A 19429-nucleotide genomic window follows, 5' to 3' on the forward strand; every position below is an offset into this window, starting at 1 on the left:
CTCTTCTCCTCCTTCCCTCTCCCCACCTAACAACTGATCGGCGCTGGTCTGAAAGGTTTCCCAGGCAGCTTTTAAAGCAAGTATGCACGTTTCTACAAAAGCAGGTTTCAACTCAAACGGAGCACCTTTTCACCCAAGCACTAACCCCAAACAAGCAGTTTTTAAACTAAATTTTACATTTTAAAATGACAATACCAGGCAGTCCCAGGTCTCTCTCCCAGCTCTCTAACTGCTTGGACTAGCAAGGAAGCAGACAAGCAGCCTCTTCACTAACTGAAAGTTTGAATTTCCCGCTTTCCCTGCCTTCCCTGCACATTAAGTATGCTAATATCTGTACACTGGAGGATTGTGAGAGGAACACCCAGCCCCTGATGGGGGTCCCGTGGGGCACCGCAAAATACTGAGGAGCTCTTTTGGCCTCTGGCGGGACTGGGGCTGTGCAGCCCTATTCTGAGCAGGAGGTGCAGCCGGGGGTAACCATGCCTTTGGGGGGCAGGGCACAGAAGGGGGTAGGAGGTGCAAGGACCACTCCAACTCATACCTGACAGGGGAGATACCATGATCATAAAAGTGGTTTTCCTAGGGTAAGGCTCATCCATTGCACTTTGGATGTGTTGATCCCTGTGATTTCCCCAAATGTGGGAAAAGCAACTGCCTAATTCATGGTAGTGGGGGACTGCCTTTGTCATTTCCCCTGGTCTTTTTAGGATCACTCTTTCCCCTTTGGTCCTTGGCTGTTTTCACTGCCCTCTGCCATTTAAATTTGCTGCTGTTGGCCCTGCTGGTTTTCCAGGTGGGCTCCAGGAGGCAGATTCTGGAAAGCCAGCAGTGCAGATGGCAGAGTGGTGAGGTCCAATGTGGCTGCCACAGCAAGCAGCCTCTGGTGCCAGTTCAGAGGCCTCCCAGCATGCTGGTGGGTGGCTTCTGGGTGGTGGTGGCTAAACCCTTTTTTGCAGTATTTGCTCCATAAGACACACATACTTTCTCCCCCACTTTTTTTGGGGGGGGGGAACTGCGTCTTATGGAGCAAAAAATACGGTATTTTCTCCTGTCTATACAGTAGGATGCCTGTATCCATGGGGGATCAGTTCCAAGCCGCTGCCACCTCCATGGATACAGAGAAGCACAGATGATAACTAACCATCTGTTGGGCCCAGGACACACACACACATCCTCTCTCTCTCTCTCTCTCTCAAACACACACACAGGAGGAAGGGCAGGAAGTGGGAAACTTCTTCCAGGAGGCAGTTCAGCTTAGGTTAGTGCCCCTCCTCCTGCCTTACCATCCAATCCAGCTCTGAGCTTTACTGCTCTGGAAGGAAACTGCCTCAAGCAGACGGGAGACTAAGCAAAATGGCTGTGGCTTACCTATAGAGCATAATGTTTGGTTCCCTCCAGTGGCCAGTCTGATTGCATTTTGAAAATCCATATTTGTAAGCATTTTCATGTAATCTTTTTAATATTTTTAGACTATGGATAATTGAATCTATGCATATTGATCCAGTGGATACAGAGACCCTACTGTATAGCTAATTCTAATATACTGGAGAGAGAATTATTTTATTCCTGTCTATATAGCTCAACTTTGGTTTGTTCTTTCCAAACCTGTAGTAAAGGTTATTGTTGCAGGATCTTGTTATGGCACCTGCAACTTTAGAAAGGTTGGCCTTCCATCAGTATCTAGTTAATTTCAATTCTCGCTTTTACCACTCGCAACCTATATAGTAGGAGGAAATAATTTCTGTCATATGTTTAACTAGAAAGTTTAACTAAAGAAGATGCATTGAATCAGTAGGGATTTGGTGTGTCATCTCCTCTGTAAGTTCCACTGGTTCACTGGGCTTATTCTAGTTGCAACTTGCTACAGGATTTCAGCCATTATGTTTAGAAAAGGTGGTATTATTAGCCACCAAAAGCAAATTGGGGTCTAGGGCTCAGGAAATGGTAGCTTGTCTGAAGACACCCTGTGAGTTGGGTTTGAAGAAGAGCACTCACTCCTCATCTTCTTTATCATGATTGTATGGGAATATTGTTCTGTACAGTGAAAGTCTCGTGGTCAGCAGAGGAATAGTATGTTCACTGTGGTAGGTAACAATGATGATGTCTATCCAATTATAATGATTTGCATTATCTCACTGTTCTTGGTGGTATTTGGATGTTAATACAGTGGTGCCCTGCATAGCGACGTTAATCCATTCCGGATTAATCGTCACTATGTGAAAACATTGCTAAACGGAACAGAAAAACCCATAGGAACGCATTAAACTTCGTTTAATGCATTCCTATGGGGCCCAAACTCACAGTTCAGCGAAGATCCTCCATAGCGCTGCCATTTTCGCGCCCTCGGTAAGCGAGGAAACCGAGCAAAAATGGTTGTGGCAGCCATTTTGGGCATCCGGCGGCCATTTTGGAACTGCCGATCAGCTGTTTAAAAAACATTGCAATGCGAAGATTGGTAAGCGAAACGCTTATCGATCATCGCAATGCGATGTTTTGCCCATTAAAACATCGTAATGCGATCACATTAGCGATCTAAAAAAATAGATCGCTATGCGGATTCGTCGTTAAACGGTGCGCTCGTTATGCGAGGCACCACTGTACTCAGTAGTGAACATCTATCTTTATACCCAGTTCTAGCCTACTCTGAACCTCAGTAGACTCATTTAATCTCTGGGATTTACATATCAGCAGGTGATCCAGTGGTCTGTTCCAGTTGGGACTAGCAATAGATTTAGGTAAATGTTGCTTTATTATTTCTGATTTCTGATATCGTAATCTGATATTCCATATTTCTCTGAGTGAAATGATAAGAGCGCAGAAATGTGGTAGATGTTAACATTGTAGTTATTTAATTGGTGATTAATTATCTAGCAGTGTAAAGTTAAAAGCACTGGCTGAAACTTAATTTGTTTTTACAGTGGCATAGTGCAATCAATATAACTCTCAATGGCAAATTGCTGTATATTAAGAGTGTAGGCATTGTATGTAAAATCCCATGGCAGAATATTCTAAGAAAAGGAGTTTAAGATGTGTGGAGTTTCTTAAAAAGGAAAATCTAAAGGCACAATGACAATTGTGCAAGGGAAAGACAATTGCCACAAGGGAAAAAAGTAGAAACTAGCAAAAAAGACCAATATGGCTTCACAAAAAGCTCAGAGAGGGCCTGAAAACATAAAAGGACATATATAGGAAATGGAAGGAAGACCAAGCTACAAAGGGAGAGTAGAGAGAAGTAGCAAAGAATTGCAGGGATGGTGTTAGGAAGGCAAAAGCTGAGAATGAGTTGAGGATAGCAAAAGATGTTAAAAGTGAAAATCATTCTTCAAGTATGTGCGTAACGAAAGGGAAAGAAAAGAAATAGTCACTCAGTTCCTCAGTAGGGATAGAAAAATAATAACAGACAAAAAAAGAAAAGCAGAAGTCCTCAGTTCCTATGTTAGCTCAGTCTTTTCCCAAAAGACAGTCTATGGCCCTCCTGGGAGGGATAGAATGGTAGCTTGAGAATTATGGGCAAATAGTCATGGAACACCTTATTACTTTGAACAAGTTCAAATCCCCAGGGCTGGATAAACAACATCCAAGAGTACTGAAGGAACTAGTTGAAGAACTTTCAACCACTGTCTGTTATTTTCTTAAATTATAACGGGGGATGGGTGAAGTGCTGGTTGACTGGAGGAGGACTAAACTTGCCCTATCTTCATAAAGGGCAAAAAGGAGGAACCTGGGAACTATAGACCAGTCAGCCTGACTCCCCCAAAAAAGGTTTACATACATATAAAAGTCTTGTTTGAACCATTCCTCAGATAAACAAACAGGAGAGACATGGGCTATTCTCCCTTGAAATGTATCCTGGTTAATTCCAGTGACATAGGGCACTTCAGATGTTTACAGTGGTGCCTCGGCTTATGACCATAATCCGTTCCAGAAGATGTATGTAACTTGAAATGGTCTTAAGTCGAAGCACCATTTCCCATAGGAATGCATTGAAATGTAATTAATCTGTTCTGGCCGAAGAAAAAAAATCACCAAAAAAATCACAACAAGATTCATTGGAACCATGATTAATCCCTTCTGGCTGAAGGGGGGGGGAGAAGAAAAGCAATCAAGCCTGCAAGACCCATTGGAAATGCACAGAAAACAAATGGAGCAGATTGGAAATGCACAGAGAACAAAGGGGGCAGGTCGGAAATGCAAAGAAAACAAAGGAAAAAGCAAGGGAAGCATTCAGGACCCATCGGAAATGTGGAAAAAACCCAAAAAGCAACCATCCCCCCAAGACCCATCGGAAATGGGGGAAACCAAAAAAAGAAAAAAGAAAGAAAAGAAAGAAAGAAACCCTCCAAGACCCATCACAGCACAGAAACATAATCCCCCAGCCCAAAATCACGCTGCAAAAACACCCAGAACAGTTTTTGAAAAGCAGAAAACAGCACCTTACTTTACCAGGCAGCCCAAAACCTCCCTGCAAACACATACACACGCTTACTCAGAAGTAGAAGCGAGACAGTCCCAAGCCTCCTCCGATGCATACTCTCTAACTGCTGGGGCGAAAGAGCTACAAAGAATCAGCCTCGTCGCCAGCTACAGTTAGAAATTTGAATTTCCTGCCTTTTTCTGTTCGCAAGTAGAAGCAAAATTTTGCAGCCGGAGCTGGTCATAACTTGAAATGGTTGCAGGTAGGAACGTTCGTAAGTCGAGGCACCACTGTACTTCGATTTGGTCTTTCTTCTAACAAACCTTATGATTTCTTCCAGCATACATTATGATTTCTTGTAGCCCATTTCCCCCTTTACAGGCTACATTAATGGAAATATAGTTTTTAAATCATGTGAAATACTAGTTCCCCTTTATTGGCCGTGGTTAGGCTTCAGTTCTGGATACAGCATTTTGATTCCTGCCTTGAGCAGGGGATTGGACTCACTGGCCTTATAGGGCCCTTCCAACTCCATTATTCTATAATTCTCTGTGTACACTTAATTGCATGACTATGGTTGCATTATAGTGTCACTCATAATTAATAGGATTTAGGCCACTGTCATGCATTGGAGCACATCTAAATAACGTTTTGAAGGTGATGTCTTTTTCCTGTTTACAGATACCACATAGATTTTATTGCTCGAATAGGGGCAAACTAGATTTGGCCAGAAAGCCAGTTTATTGGTCAAATGTCTCTATTTTCTTATATAAAGAAGAAAACAGAAGATGACTTATTTTAGTTTAAACGGAGCATGTATTTTTGAGGAAGTACAGTAATTCTCTCTTTTTTAGTAGAAGAGTCAGTTGGCCAAGCAGATGCTATTTTATATACATTCATTTAATATAAATTTCATATACCAGAAAACAATCAAAAGATAAGAACTTGGAATAATCAAAAATACAGTAAACTGTTTCAGGTGTAATCCAAGAAATGAAAGTCATAGTTTTAAGCAATTATTGCATTGACACAAATCAGAAATTCTAAAAAGAAGATATTTTACCTTGGTCAGCATAAAAATCATGTGTTGTAGTCCATGGTGCCCATTTCTCCTCTCTATCAGTTCTGTATAAAAGTATCATTTTCATATCATTTCTGTAGTCAGCATCACCTGTAGTCTTGCTACCTCATTCCCATCAAACAATTCCATACTTTTGTTTGCATTAAGTTACTTATGAAGTCTTAATAAATTGCAGTTGTTATCTTACATGTAAGCACAAAATCAAGAACTAGTCTAATCTTGCTTACCAGGAAAACGTCATTTTGTCCAGGTTACCTGCCATAGACAAAATAGAGGATAATCTATCACTACCAAAGAAGGATTAAGATTATGAGAATATAAATATAGCTGTTACCACAGACATTGTTTCTAACTTTTGCTTCTGTAGCAAAGAAATCTCCATTTGTTTTTATTTAATCAGATGATAGCAACAGAGAACAATAGGAGTACATACAATGCTTGTAATGATATTAACTGAACCCTGTTTTAAAAAGCCTTGCCATCGGTCCACTATTCAATTTCAGAATTCAACTTCAAGATTCATTCTGTTACTAAACACAGTTTATGTTCTTAAAAGTTTATCTCTCAGCTACTCAAAGATTAAAGCCAAGAGAACATTTCATGCTTTTAAATGCCGTATTTTTCACACCATAAGACGCACTTTTTCCCCACAAAACAGGGGGGGTGGAACGTCTGTGCGTCTTATGGAGCGAAGAAAACAGATTATATTTTCCTGTTTTCTTCTCCTAAAAAACTGGTGCGACTTATGGAAAGGTGCGTCTTATGGAGCAAAAAATACGGTATAATTTATTTATTTATTTATTTATTTATTTATTTATTTATTTATTTATTTATTTATTTATTTATTTATTTATTTATTTATTGGACTTATATACCGCCCCATAGCGCTACAAGCACTCTCCGGGCGGTTTACAATTTCATTATACAGGCTACACATTGCCCCCCCAGCAAGCTGGGTACTCATTTTACCGACCTCGGAAGGATGGAAGGCTGAGTCAACCTTGAGCCGGCTACCTGGGATTTGAACCCCAGGTCGTGAGCACAGTTTTAGCTGCAGTACAGCGTTTTAACCACCGCCACAAGGCTCATATATAGCAAAGTTAAGCCTCTTATTAAAAAGCACAGCAATTTTGAATGATTTTCATAAACAAAATCTTATACTTTCACAACTTAGCCATCACCTCTTCTACTTAGATTCCCTGCGTTTGTAAACCAGAAGTGAGAAATAATGAGAAGAGTGACAGAGCTTGGAAGTGTAGGACAGGAGCTGAGTACAGTGGTGCCTCGACTTACGAGCATCCCGACTTACAACCATTTCAAGTTACAGCCAGCTCTGGCCACAAAATTTTGCTTCGACTTGCGGTCAGAGCTTCGAGTTACAACCAGAAAAAGGCGGGGAATTCAAATTGCTAACCGTTGGTAGGTGAAGAGGCTGCTTCTTTGTAGCTTTTTTGCCCCAACAGTTAGAATGAGTGCGATCAGAGGAAGCTTTGGACTGCCTGGTAAGGTAAGGTACTGCTTTCTGCTTTTTAAAAACTGTTCTGGGTGGGTTTTGCAGCGTGGTTTTGGGCTGGGTGGTGACATTATGTTTCTATGCTGTAATGGGCCTTGCAGGGTTTGTTTTTTTGGGGGGGTCCGTGTTTCCGATGGGTCTTGCAGGGTTTGTTTGCTTTTTTGGGTTTTTCCCCCATTTCCGATGGGTTTTGGGGGGTTTGTTTGCTTTTTGTTTTTGTTTTTCCTCATTTCTGATGGGTCTTTCGGGGTTTGTTTGCTTTTTGCTATGCTTAGCTTAGCTTTTTTTTTTTTTTTTTTTGCATTTCCAAAGGGTCTTGCAGTTTGTTTGCTTTTCTTTTCTTTTTTCCCTTCAGCCAGAACGGATTAATCACGTTTCCAATGGGTCTTGCAGTGTTGTTGGTTTTTTGGCGATTTTTTTCTTCGGCCAGAATGGATTAATTGCATTTCAATGCATTCCTATGGGAAATGGTGCTTCGACTTACGACTGTTTTGAGTTACGACCGGAGTTCTGGAACCAATAAAGTTCGTAAATTGAGGCACCACTGTAGTGCTTTGCATGTGAAAGGCCTCAGGTTAAATACATCAAGCTCTGTGTGAAATTCTGGAGAATTTCAGTTTGTGGAGTTTCCATATTCAGCCAACAAAGTGTCCTGGAGAGGCATCCACCATCAGGCAGCTGAAAGGGAGGGTGATGTACCCCATCATAACACTGCACTCTTGATGCAGGGATTTCTGAGCTATTCGGACCAACATTCTGAGTTGTTATAAGACAGTTTCCTATGTTCCTAAGAAATTATCAGGAAGTTATTGAGCTCCCACATTTTCCCATTTCAATTCAAATTAAGGAAGGTTGCCTCAATCATACATGATTAGGCATCCATCAGTCTCAAGACGTGCTCTGAATAGAGGTCTTGGAACAGCGTCTAGTGTGGCTGAGAAGGCCAATTCGGGAGTGACAATCCCTTCCCCATTGAAAACAAATACAGTCTGTCCCCTGTCCATCTCCCTGATTTTGCTGCTTTCGGGACTGCCTCTTTGCTTCAGCCTGCTGAACAAGTGTCTCTTCAAAATGGGAGAGGTCATGATGCACCGCCTGCCTCCAGGCTGAACACTCAGATGTCAAGGTTTCCCATCTGTTGAGGTCCATTCTTAAGGCCTTCAGATCCAACTTGCAGATATCCTTGTATCGCAGCTGTGGTCTCCCTCTTTGGCGATTTCCCTGCACTAATTCTCCATACAGGAGATCTTTTGGAATCCGAGCATCAGCCATTCTCACAACATGCCTGAGCCAACGTAGATGTTGCTGTTTCTGCAATGTATACATGCTCGTTCTAGGACAACCATACATATAAACTAGATAAATAAAAATGCAGGATTCTGCATTAATTTCTTCTTGCTTTACAAAAAGGAATTATTATTGCGTTCAGGTTCTATTTGGATATGTATGATTAAGTAATACTTAGCAAGTAGCTTCAGATTGGATCTAGCAGACTGAAGTATGTGTATTAGAAAGAAAGTACAGCAGAAAATACTTAAGGAAAATTTTATGCCTAAGTGACATTTTCATCACTTAGTGACAACTGGTGACAGTCACTCGTTTGTCACCAGGTATCACTGAAGACAGTAAAATTACATGTCATCTTATCTTCAGATATAGTTATTATAGATAGTCTTAAGGTCATGTGCTGGAAATAACACTGCCTTTTAAAACTTCATTGTGTCAAAATTAAATTTATTGGCACTCAGTTGGCTATCACTGTCACAAGGTAAGAGTCAGGAACAGCAGTACACAAATCCCACCCTCCTCATCACCTCTGCTGCATTCTGTTTTGGCCTTTTAAAGTTTTGCTTGCTTCTAGCTTGCCTTCAGTGTGTTAGTATGGATCATTTTACATTCCATGACAACAATACAACACATTTGTGCAGAGCTGTTATGAGCACAAAGGGGGAGGGAAGTAATACTCATCCTTGTATCCCATTCTTTTTCTTTTCTCTTGCAGTACCTATTACTTGTGATAGTTGGTTAGCTTGAAGGACGGAGGAAGAACACAGGAAAAATGTAGAAGCAAGACATTGTTTGTTTTGGCAATGTACTTTTATAAGCAAAATGACACAAATTGAGACAAAAATTCCAGAGGGAAAAGAAAGCAGAATCAAAAGCCTGAAAATACAGCACAGCAAAGTCTCTTCCAGATGGTGTTTTTAATAAATTTATCAGGCTGATATGAAAGATGATAATGAACATTTAAAATGGGGAGTGGCAGCTACCCATTGGGAATAGAAACAGCATGGTGCCTTCTCTGTGTTGGAATCATTAGGTTGCATTGTACAAAATAGTACCAAAAAAAAGCTGTCCGTAGTTAATAATACAGTGGTGCCTCGCTTAGTGATCGCTCTGTTGAGCGATGAAATCGCTTTGCGATGGACTTTTGGCCATCGCTGGAGTGATCGCTTAGCAATGGGCCCTATGGCTAAAATTTGCTTTGCGATGATCGCGGGGAAGCGATCATGGCAAAGTGAACTTTTTTAAACAGCTGATCGGTGGTTCCAAAATGGCTGCCGCGAATACAAAATGGCCACTGCTGTTTTGCCTTGCTTTAGAGGCACCCAAAATGGTCGCCGCTATGGAGAAATTTTGCTTTAAGGTAAGTTTTTAGCCCATAGGAACGTATTAAACACATTTTAATACGTTCCTATGGGCTTTTTAATATTGCTTAGCGATTAAATCACTTAGCGATGTTTTTTCCGGAACGGATTAACATCGCTAAGTGAGGCACCACTGTAGATACTGAGCTACATACTGGAGAAATTATATATATACAACTATACATTATAGGGAAGCTAAAAGTGTGGGAAGCTGAAGTGTATTTTGTTTGTGAAAGTGACAGTTGTGGGATATTTAAACAGTGAAATCAAATTCTAATAGAACCATTCCAAGAACCAATACTGTATACATGTAAGCAAATCTGAGCATGTTAATGCACGGTACAGTCATCTTCAATATCTTGAAGCATGTAATAGCTTTTTAACAATGCAGAAATAACATTACATAAAAGGAACATGGGTTAGCAAAATATTAGTTACATTTGATCTCTAGAGGTTTTATTTCTTTAGAAAAATAAGCTATATGACATTCAGACTCTCTGACTTTCAAATACCTTATCCTTGTTTTCAAACCAAAGGGGAGCAGTTGATCTTTTAACCTAAAATGATCCATCTGCACGTTTGTGCAATATATTATTTATACAAAGCTACATCAATAGTCTCTGATTTTATTGCATATTGCTTTTAAATTGTGAGCCACCTTGGGGCTCTGTTGAAAGGAAGAATGCATTTTCATAAATAAATGTACAAGGTTCTTAATAGAACTTCGATGCACAAGGAGTTTATAAATTTACAATTGATAGTGGGAAGAGAACTGAGAGAGGGGAGGAATGAGAGAGGCAGTAAAGAGGGTGAATATGAGCAAACCCCATTACAGATGTGTATTTAAGACACTGAAGATAAAGAAGGAATTCATGGAAAGCATTTTTAAAATGAATTAGAGGCAAAAGAAATGACATCAAGAAAGAGTTCTGGAACCAAGATTATTTCTGGAAATGAAGCTTTATTTATTGATTTAAAATATTTCTGTCCCATCTTTCTCCTAAAAAGGACCCAAGGCAAATTACAGAATTAAAAAATGAACAAGTATTAAAAGCTAAATACAATAAATTAATACAATATTTTTTAAAAAATGTAAAAAGTGGTAGATAAACTAGTAGAAGAAAGCAGTACTAAAATATGGTTGATGTGGGTTTTTCAGGCTCTTTGGCTGTGTTCTGAAGGTTGTTCTTCCTAACTTTTCACCAGTCTCTGTGGCTGGCATCTTCAACTTCTGCTAAAATATGTTTAAAAACAGCAGAAATGCAGTAGTTCCATTTCAAGAATCCCCCTTAGAGATCCAGACACTAGAAGAAAGGCTGCCTGAAGAGAACGATCTTCCCCTGCTTGTGGAAGGACAGCAACAATGGGCCCAGCCTGGCCTCCTGTGGGAATTGAGTTCCAGAGTCTGGTGGCAACAGCAAAGTCTCCATCAAATGCACCTGTGAAGGTTTTGCGACCAATAGAAAGGCCTCTCATGATGTTCTGAAAACCCAGGCAGGTTCATGAAGGGAGATGCAGTGTTTGAAATAGCTTGGACCCAAGCCATTTAGGACTTCATAGGTCAGAACCAGAGCTTTGAATTGTCCCTGGTAATGTACCAGCAGTCAGTGGAACTGCTTATGTGATCCTTGTACCCATCCCCAGTTAATAATGTGGCTGCAGCATTTTGGACCCACTGAAGTTTCTGTTTTGTTTAGTCATTTAGTCGTGTCTGACTCTTCGTGACCCCATGGACCAGTGCACGCCAGGGCCTCCTATCTTCCACTGCCTCCCGGAGTTGTGTCAAATTCATTCTGGTAGCTTTGATGACACTGTCCAACCATCTCATCCTCTGTCGTCCCCTTCTCCTCTTGCCTTCACACTTTCCCAACATCAGGGTCTTTTCCAAGGAGTCTTCTCTTCTCATCAGATGGCCAAAGTATTGGAGCCTCAGCTTCAGGATCTGTCCTTCCAGTGAGCACTCAGGGTTGATTTCCTGCAGAATTGATAGGTTTGTTCTTCTTGCAGTCCAGGGAACTCTCAAGAGCCTCCTCCAACACCACAATTCAAAACCATCAATTCTTCGGTGTTAAGCTTTCTTCATGGTCCAGCTCTCACTTCCATACATCACTACAGGAAAAACCATAGCTTTGACTACGCGGACTTTTGTTGGCAAGGTGATGTCTCTGCTTTTTAAGATGCTGTCAAGGTTTGTCATCGCTTTCCTCCCAAGAAGCAAGCGTTTTTTAATTTCATGGCTGCTGTCTCCATCTGCAGTGATCATGGAGCCCAAGAAAGTAACATTTGTCACTGCCTCCATGTCTTCCCCTTCTATTTCCCAGGAGGTGATGGGACCAGTGGCCATTATCTTAGTTTTTCTGATGTTGAGCTTCAGACCGTTTTTTGCACTCTCCTCTTTCACCCTCATTACAAGGTTCCTTAATTCCTCCTCACTTTCTGCCATCAGAGTAGTATCATCTGCATATCTGAGGTTGTTGATGTTTCTTCCTGCAATCTTACTTCTGGCTTGGGATTCATCCAGTCCAGCCTTTCGCATGATGTATTCTACATATAAGTTGAATAAGCAGGGGGACAATATACAGCTTTGTCGTACTCCTTTCCCAATTTTGAACCAAATCAGTTGTTCTATATCTAGTTCTAAAAGTTTCTGAAGTTTCTGAACACCTTCCAAAACAGAGTATGTTACACTAATCCGACTAGGGTCCCCATGACCAGATCATACTTCTTCAGGAATAGGTGCAGCTGATGCAGTAGTTTTTAATTGTGCAAATGCACTCTTAGCCACTGCCAAAAACCTGGGCATCCAGGCTCAGTGATGAATCCAGGAATACACACAAGCTATGCTCCTGTGTTTTTAGGGAGAGTGAAACCTCATCCAGCACAAGCTGGATCCCTAATTCCCTCATCAGTGATAGCAAGGAGAAAATGAACGACCAACTAAAAGATTCAGTTTTTTTTTAAAAAAAATCTGGTTACTGAGTTAGTAGAACCACATTAAGGCAATATATATATGTGCTTGTGATCTCAGAAATAGCTAAGAATCTGTAATTCCTCCTGAAATATCTTTCCTTATTTGTTAGTGCATTGGAAAGCCCTAAATGTGGCCTCCAGGGAGAATTTAATGTGATTGAATAAATTTCTAGTTTCGTGTATGATGTCCTGCTTTAATCCAAGTATAGAAGCACCTTGTTACAAGGAATTTAGTTACCTGTAATGAACTACCTTTTTTTATAAAGGAAGAATGGCAATTCTTTCTTGTTAGTTACAGACCATTCATTTCCTCCTCAATGGGTAACTCCAGACCCATCTCAGCAGATCTGGACAATCCCATACCAGAAATTATCACTTAGCAGCTGATAGATGTAGGAACCTCATTCCATTTTAAAAATGCTGAGTCAGTAGTCCTTCTTCTCTGCTATTTGCTCCTCAGCCATCAGGCTTCACTTGCAGTCTTCCAGTTGCCATAGGCTTAGAGGACTGTGGACATCTTTCCTTATTTTAAAATAAGCTACTTAGTGTGTTCAAAATCTAAAGGCACACCCACATACATTGCAAGAAGCAAATAGTGCTACCCTATAGCTGTCTAACTCAACTCAGTGGGATATATTCTCTGGTAAGTTGTTACTGAGTTCCCAGATAAGCAGTGTCCTGTTCCTGAGATTTTGTAACTGAGATCTGAGACATAAGGATGGGTCCCTGTGACATCATGGGGTGAACAGCAAGTGTGAGGGAAGCAAGTGCAATACGTGGGGAGGGGGAACCAATGTGCTGAGGTACTGCGTCCTTACACCAGCTGGGGATGGGTGGAGAAGGATGCCCAGCCTTTGGAGGGTCAGGGCAATATAGAGTGATATGAGGCATTGTTCCACAGAAAATGCAGCATTCCCTCTTTTACATGAGGCATTCCCTCATCTTGGCTATCTAGTGTTTGGTAAGAAAGAAAGAATTAGAAAATATTTTATTTTATTTTATTTCTATGCCACCTTTACTCTAATACAGGGTCCCAAGGTGGCTAAACCACGGATTAAAAGAATGTATGCAAATAAAAATTCATTTTTACAATGTTAAAATCCAATGTACAGTAGTATTCAAAAGACTGGTTTTAAAACACATTGAAAACACAGTGTAAAAACAGTAACATACAGTGTTCCACTTTTCTTCTCTCTTGTTGAACTTACAAAAGTTTCTCTAAAAAGCACATCTATATGACATAAGTAGGCCCAAGGGGGAAAGCAGTATTTTAAATAGTGGTACATCAGAAAACAGGATCCTCTGCTGTTACGAACACTGACAGACCATTGTCTTAGGAAGATAAAGGAACTCTCACCTAAAGGAAGCAGCAGTGTCCTGTCTCATGACAGAAATAACAGCATCACGAGTATTGTAATGCTCAACCCAATCTAGAGAAATCGTGTCGGTAGCCCATCAAAAAGTTATGTAACAAATTATTTTTTGAGGTTGCATTCCAAGCTCTCACTTGAATGAGTCAAATTCCTTGCAGAAAAGACTGTATCTTGCTTTCGCAAAATACCTTTGAATGCTTTGTATTCATATGGTCCGTCATTAGTGCAATATACAGAGGCATTTCCTAACATAGAAATATCATTGTATTTGCTTATGTTATCTTGTGGATATTTTAAAATGTAATCCAAAATGTGATAAATTTATACAGAAATTAGCATTCTTATTTTTTAGACGAATATGAAGATAAAGTTGTCCCTCTTTTTTTGTCTGTTTAATATTTAATATACTTTTCTTTTGTTATTTAACAAACAAAACAACAACAAAAAGAAAAAAGCCAATATTGTGGCACCTTTAAGATTACCAGTGTAATTCAGTGGGAGATTTTATAGTCTAGGTTTCCTCAAAGGTGCACACCTGCATGACTCTGCCTCCTTCTGCACAGTCTCTTTGGTTCTGATTGCAATGGAATCCCGCATGCATGCAGGGGAGAAGTTGCCCAAGAGAAAGGTGGAGTCCCACCTAGCAAAAAATTGGAGGGCACGTTGATTACAGTCCTCATCACACAGACCAGAATCTTATTGGTTGTTTAACAATAACAATAATGTGCCATCAAGTCAATTTGGACATATGGAGATTCTTTTCAGGGTTTTCCAGGTAGAGAATCCTCAGAGGTGGTTTACTGTTCCCCTCTTCTGGGAGTGCTCTGGGATTGTACAGGCTGGCTCTACTCGCAGGAGGCACTGTGGGGAATCAAACTCCCAACCTCTGGCTCTGCAGCCAGATACCTAAGCCACTTAGCTATCCAGCCAGATCATTGTTTAGCCATGGGTGAAAGCAAGACATGGTAGTCACCACAGTATATTGATGAAGTCTATATCACATACTAGTAGCATGCCTGTTAATGTGTCCAGTTGTGCACATGGCTGTAGACTTCTGGCATGGAGTATAATATTTAGGCAACATGGTGCATTAAGTAAAACAGGATGCAGAAGTAACTTAAATTATTAAGTGTACACACCATTATAATCTGTTTCATTGATTGTTTCCTTTTTCTTTATTTCGTATCTGTTATTGTAACTTTTGATTACGTGTCTTGCTTATTTTAAAATATATATTTATGTTTATATAAATGGTTTAGGGCCTCAATATTTGGTGGAACACCTGCTCCCACCAAGGTCTACCTGGATCACTCACGCGGGTCAGGAGGTGAGGCTGAGGAGCCTGACGCCGAGAGAGGCCCGGAAGGAGAAGACACGAAACCGGGCCTTCTCGGCGGTGGCTCCTCGCCTCTGGAACAATCTCCCTCCAGAGATCCGCGTGGCCCCTACGCTGGGCATCTTTAAAACCCAATTAAAAACATGGTTGTTCGTTCAGGCCTTCCCTCCAGCCAATTCTTGATTTTCTTTTTCTTCTTTTTCCTTATTCTTTATCTTATTGTAGTTGTGGTTGTATTATTATGTATTTGTTTGTGTTTTTATTGTCTGATTTTATATTGGAAGCCGCCTAGAGTGGTCCAGTGGTCCAGATAGGTGGGGTATAAATCAAATAAATAAATAAATAAATAAATAAATAAATAAATAAATAAATAAATAAATTTCAAATGTTTGAATAAGGAGGACCTCTTGAAAATTACTCTTATACTATGTCCCTAGTAATGATCCATTTGCTATGAGATTGAATGATTACTTGTACCACCTCCTCCCAATACTGTCTAAACATCATAATGCCCTTCTTTTGCAGAGTATTTACTAACTCTAAATCATAGCGATGAACCAAAACAATTGTGATGTGAATGTATCTGAATATTTGTTTATAGTGCATTACATTTTCTTCTGCGGCAGCTTTGGCCTTGAAAAATAGTTGACCTGCTCTGATTCAGACAGCTTATTCATTGCTAATGCATGTTTAATCCATGTTGTGAAATGCGCACCGATATACTACTTTGCAAGGATTTTTTTTTCTTATTTGTATTCTTCTCCAGAAATACAAACTGATGGCATCCGGTTGTCCATGCCTGACTTTGATCTCTTTTGTCTTTTAATTTTCAGTTCCTACAGAGAATGTTGCAACAGTTGCAGATTGTGCCAGCGTGATTGAAGGTGTAAGCCGAAGTCGCAATGCCCTGTTGAATGGAGACACAAAGAATTATGACTGGGATTCTGGCTATACATGCCATCAGTTAGGCAGCGGTGCTATCGTAGTGCAGCTGGCACAGCCTTACATGATTGGATCAATTCGGTAAGAAGATTTTTCATTTATGTAAAGGTAGTTTCATAATGAGAATTCATGCCTTTTAGATTTCTTTCATAGACATCTGCTATGAAAAGCTCATTTTTCCTTGCACTCAGTAGTCTTATAGAACCATAATAACATACAAAAAGTAATTTGGAAAATAAATCAGCACACCTGCATTTAATGTTGGAATGGTAACATAATTTAAGGGCAGACAATTTATTCTGTGATGAAGACAGTATCAGAAGCAGTGCTTCAAATACTGTGAATATTATATTGCTAAATATTGGTAGTAATGTTGATAACCTGTCTCAGTATACCCATTTCAGGTCTTTTAAGATCATTACCTGCACATTGAAATCATGGACTTTGAAAACCTAACAAGTGGAGTTTTTATTTTCTATTTTCAGACAGTTAAAACGTACATTACACATTTTCCTGTTTTGTCTCATTACTTGTGTCTGTGAGCCAATATTGTATAGTGGACAGCATGTTGTTAGCACAAGGAAGCAAAAGCCAAATCTCAGGTTAGCTGTGAAACTCATTGTCAGTTCAGCCTCTATCTTTCTGCATAATATATCTCACAAGGTTGTTCTGAGGGTAATGCCACTGTTGAAGGATGGATGTGGGAAGACCATCATGTTTGTGACCTCTTGTAAAGGAAAACTGTAATCTCAGGATTCTTAATGAAGCCTGGTAAGGGGTCTGGACATCTCCATGATTCTGAACACCAAACACAAGGGATGGATCGACAGTCTTTTTGACACAAAGACAACACTCATGAAAGGTCTCTCCATCCATTGCCAGAAATCCCATCTTTCTTACTTTGCATCTCAACTGATTCAGCAAGGTCCCATAATCTTCTGTAGAGCATTTTTAATTGTCTACTGTGAGAATTCTTCCTTTTCATGAGCCCAGTTCTCTAAATCTGTCTGCAGTCCAAAATCTTTAGAAGAATTCTGGATTCATGTGATGGATTGTGTTCTCTCTCTCTCTCTCTCTCTTTTTAAAAAAGATTGTCTATACATTTTTTGTAGTGGATGTCTAAAATAAAAATATATGAAATTGAGAGGGATCCTTTTTACCTTACTTTGAAAAAGGCTCAGTGCTCTGTAGAAGCAATTACCATTTGGTATTGCTTTAGGATTTTGTATTGGACTGATGATGATACAAAAATAAATGTTCTTAAGTGAAAGACAATTGTCTATCATCTTTATCAGTTACCTTTTATCTCTTTGAAGAGAAATTGTATTGTTTGGAATTTTTCTTTGTGTTACTAAGTTCTGTAGACATGCCATATATGACAAAATAGAAAAATAAAATGGAAAGATGTCTGAATTTACAGTGAATGGTGGATGACAGTGAATAACTTCATATGCATGTAGGGATTAAGTTGGAGTGAATTTGCACATCTAAGCAAATTGTTGCCTGCCTCACTGACTCGGTAGGTAAATGCCAGTGTCACATTCACATTCATTTTACCAGAGCATACTAGACTTGGTTTTCAAATGCTAAGATATTATATATTTCAAACATCTATCTAAACTAAAATAAATATTGTGTTGTTTTTTTTAAAAGTTCTGTCAGATAAGCATTAGAATTTTTAATCTTGATTCTTTATTCTCGAAGGCTTTAATGGTCAGGATCTGATGGTTGTTGTAAGTTTTTCAGGCTGTTTGGCCATGTTCTGGAGGTTTTTCTTCCTAACGTTTCTCCAGTCTCTGTGGCTGGCATCTTCAGAGGACAGGAATTAGAACTTTGTGTTCTGGTGTAGTGTGTGGGATAGTTGAGTATTTGTAGCTGTGGGATAAGCTTTTTGTCCTTTTCAGGAGATTGGGTGATTATGGTGATCAGGGTGTTTTTTGTTATGGGCATATTGTTGTGATAAGGGGGAAGATGATTTGTCCTTGTGATTGATGGGTGTTGTTAGCTTGTCTTCTGTGTGCAGTGATCACCAGTCCTTGTGGTTGGGTAGAGTTTGTTGACCTTTTTGCAGGCTGTATTTTTCAGTGCTAGGAGCCAGGTTTTGTTGAGTTTTAGACTTTCTTCTTTTTTGTTAAAGCTCTGCTGACGTTTGTGGATTTCAATGGCTTCCCTGTGTAGTCTAACATAATGATTACCAGTGTTGTCCAGTACTTCTGTCTTTTGAAATCGGATTTCATGCCCAGCTTGTTTCAAGGCATGTTCAGCTACTGCCGATTTTTCCAGTTGTTTTAGTCTGCAGTGTCTTTCATGTTCTTTGATTTTGGTGTAGATGTTGTGTTTTGTGATCCCAATATATACCTCGCCACAACTGCAAGGCACCCGGTATACTCCTGCAGTGGTGAGGGGGTCCCTTTTGTCCTTTGCTGACCGTAACATTTGTTGTATTTTTGTGATGGGCCTGAATACTGTTTGTAGGTTGTGTTGTTGTTTTTTCAAAAGCTTCCCCATGTGGTCTGTGACCCCTTTGATGTATGGCAGAAATGCTTTATTTGTGGGTGGCTGTTTTTCTTCTTCAGTTTGGTGTTGTTTTCTCGGTTTGATGGCTCTTATGATTTCATTCTTGGAATAACCATTTGCCGGTAGGTCCCAATTCAGATGGTTGAGTTTGGTGCTGAGAAATTGAGTTTTACAGTTCTGATTTGCACAGTCTACCAGTGTTTTGATTATACCTCTTTTTTGTCGTGGCTCAAGAATGAACTATCAATCTTGATTCTGTTTATTTGATAGTATAGATTGGCCCCTCAGGTTTACTTATGTTTTAGTAGCAACCTTTTTTGCAGCATGCTTTATTTTCATCATTCTGGAGCCCTCACTGTGAACTTTCAAGAAATGATTAAAAACATTCCTTTTTAGACAGGCCTTCCCGGACTCTTCTCTATCTTGATTCAACTTATTGTTCAACCCTGTCATCTTTTTCCTTTTCCTTTTTCATGTTAATGTTTACTGATATTATTTTCATTTGTTTAATTTTGTTTTGATTTATTTATACTCTGTCTTATTGTCAGATGGGTCATATATAAATCAAATAAATAAATTCTAAAAAGAAATATTGATCATGACTATTCCATATATACAGAGAAGGGAAATAGAAG

At 39.8% G+C, this 19429-nt stretch overlaps 1 protein-coding gene and 1 non-coding gene across 3 annotated transcripts in view; both read left to right on the forward strand.

Annotated features, from left to right (window-relative positions):
- The window catches only part of BTBD9 (BTB domain containing 9), a 216874-nt gene that overhangs the window by 106461 nt on the left and 90984 nt on the right, over nucleotides 1–19429 (forward strand). For both annotated transcript variants that reach the window (XR_013540396.1, XM_072991536.2), the window contains exon 8: nucleotides 16169–16358. Coding sequence is in view for 1 of the 2 variants with exons in the window: in XM_072991536.2 (XP_072847637.2) it covers nucleotides 16169–16358 (190 nt within the window). In the remaining variant the exon portion in view is untranslated. The remainder of the gene's footprint in view (nucleotides 1–16168; nucleotides 16359–19429) is intronic.
- Nucleotides 534–696, forward strand: LOC140703324 (U1 spliceosomal RNA). Its single transcript, XR_012082763.1, has one exon. It is a non-coding gene; the product is annotated as a U1 spliceosomal RNA (small nuclear RNA).

Source organism: Pogona vitticeps, chromosome 1, assembly GCF_051106095.1.
Source record: "Pogona vitticeps strain Pit_001003342236 chromosome 1, PviZW2.1, whole genome shotgun sequence".
In the NCBI taxonomy this organism is placed as follows: Eukaryota; Metazoa; Chordata; class Lepidosauria; order Squamata; family Agamidae; genus Pogona; species Pogona vitticeps.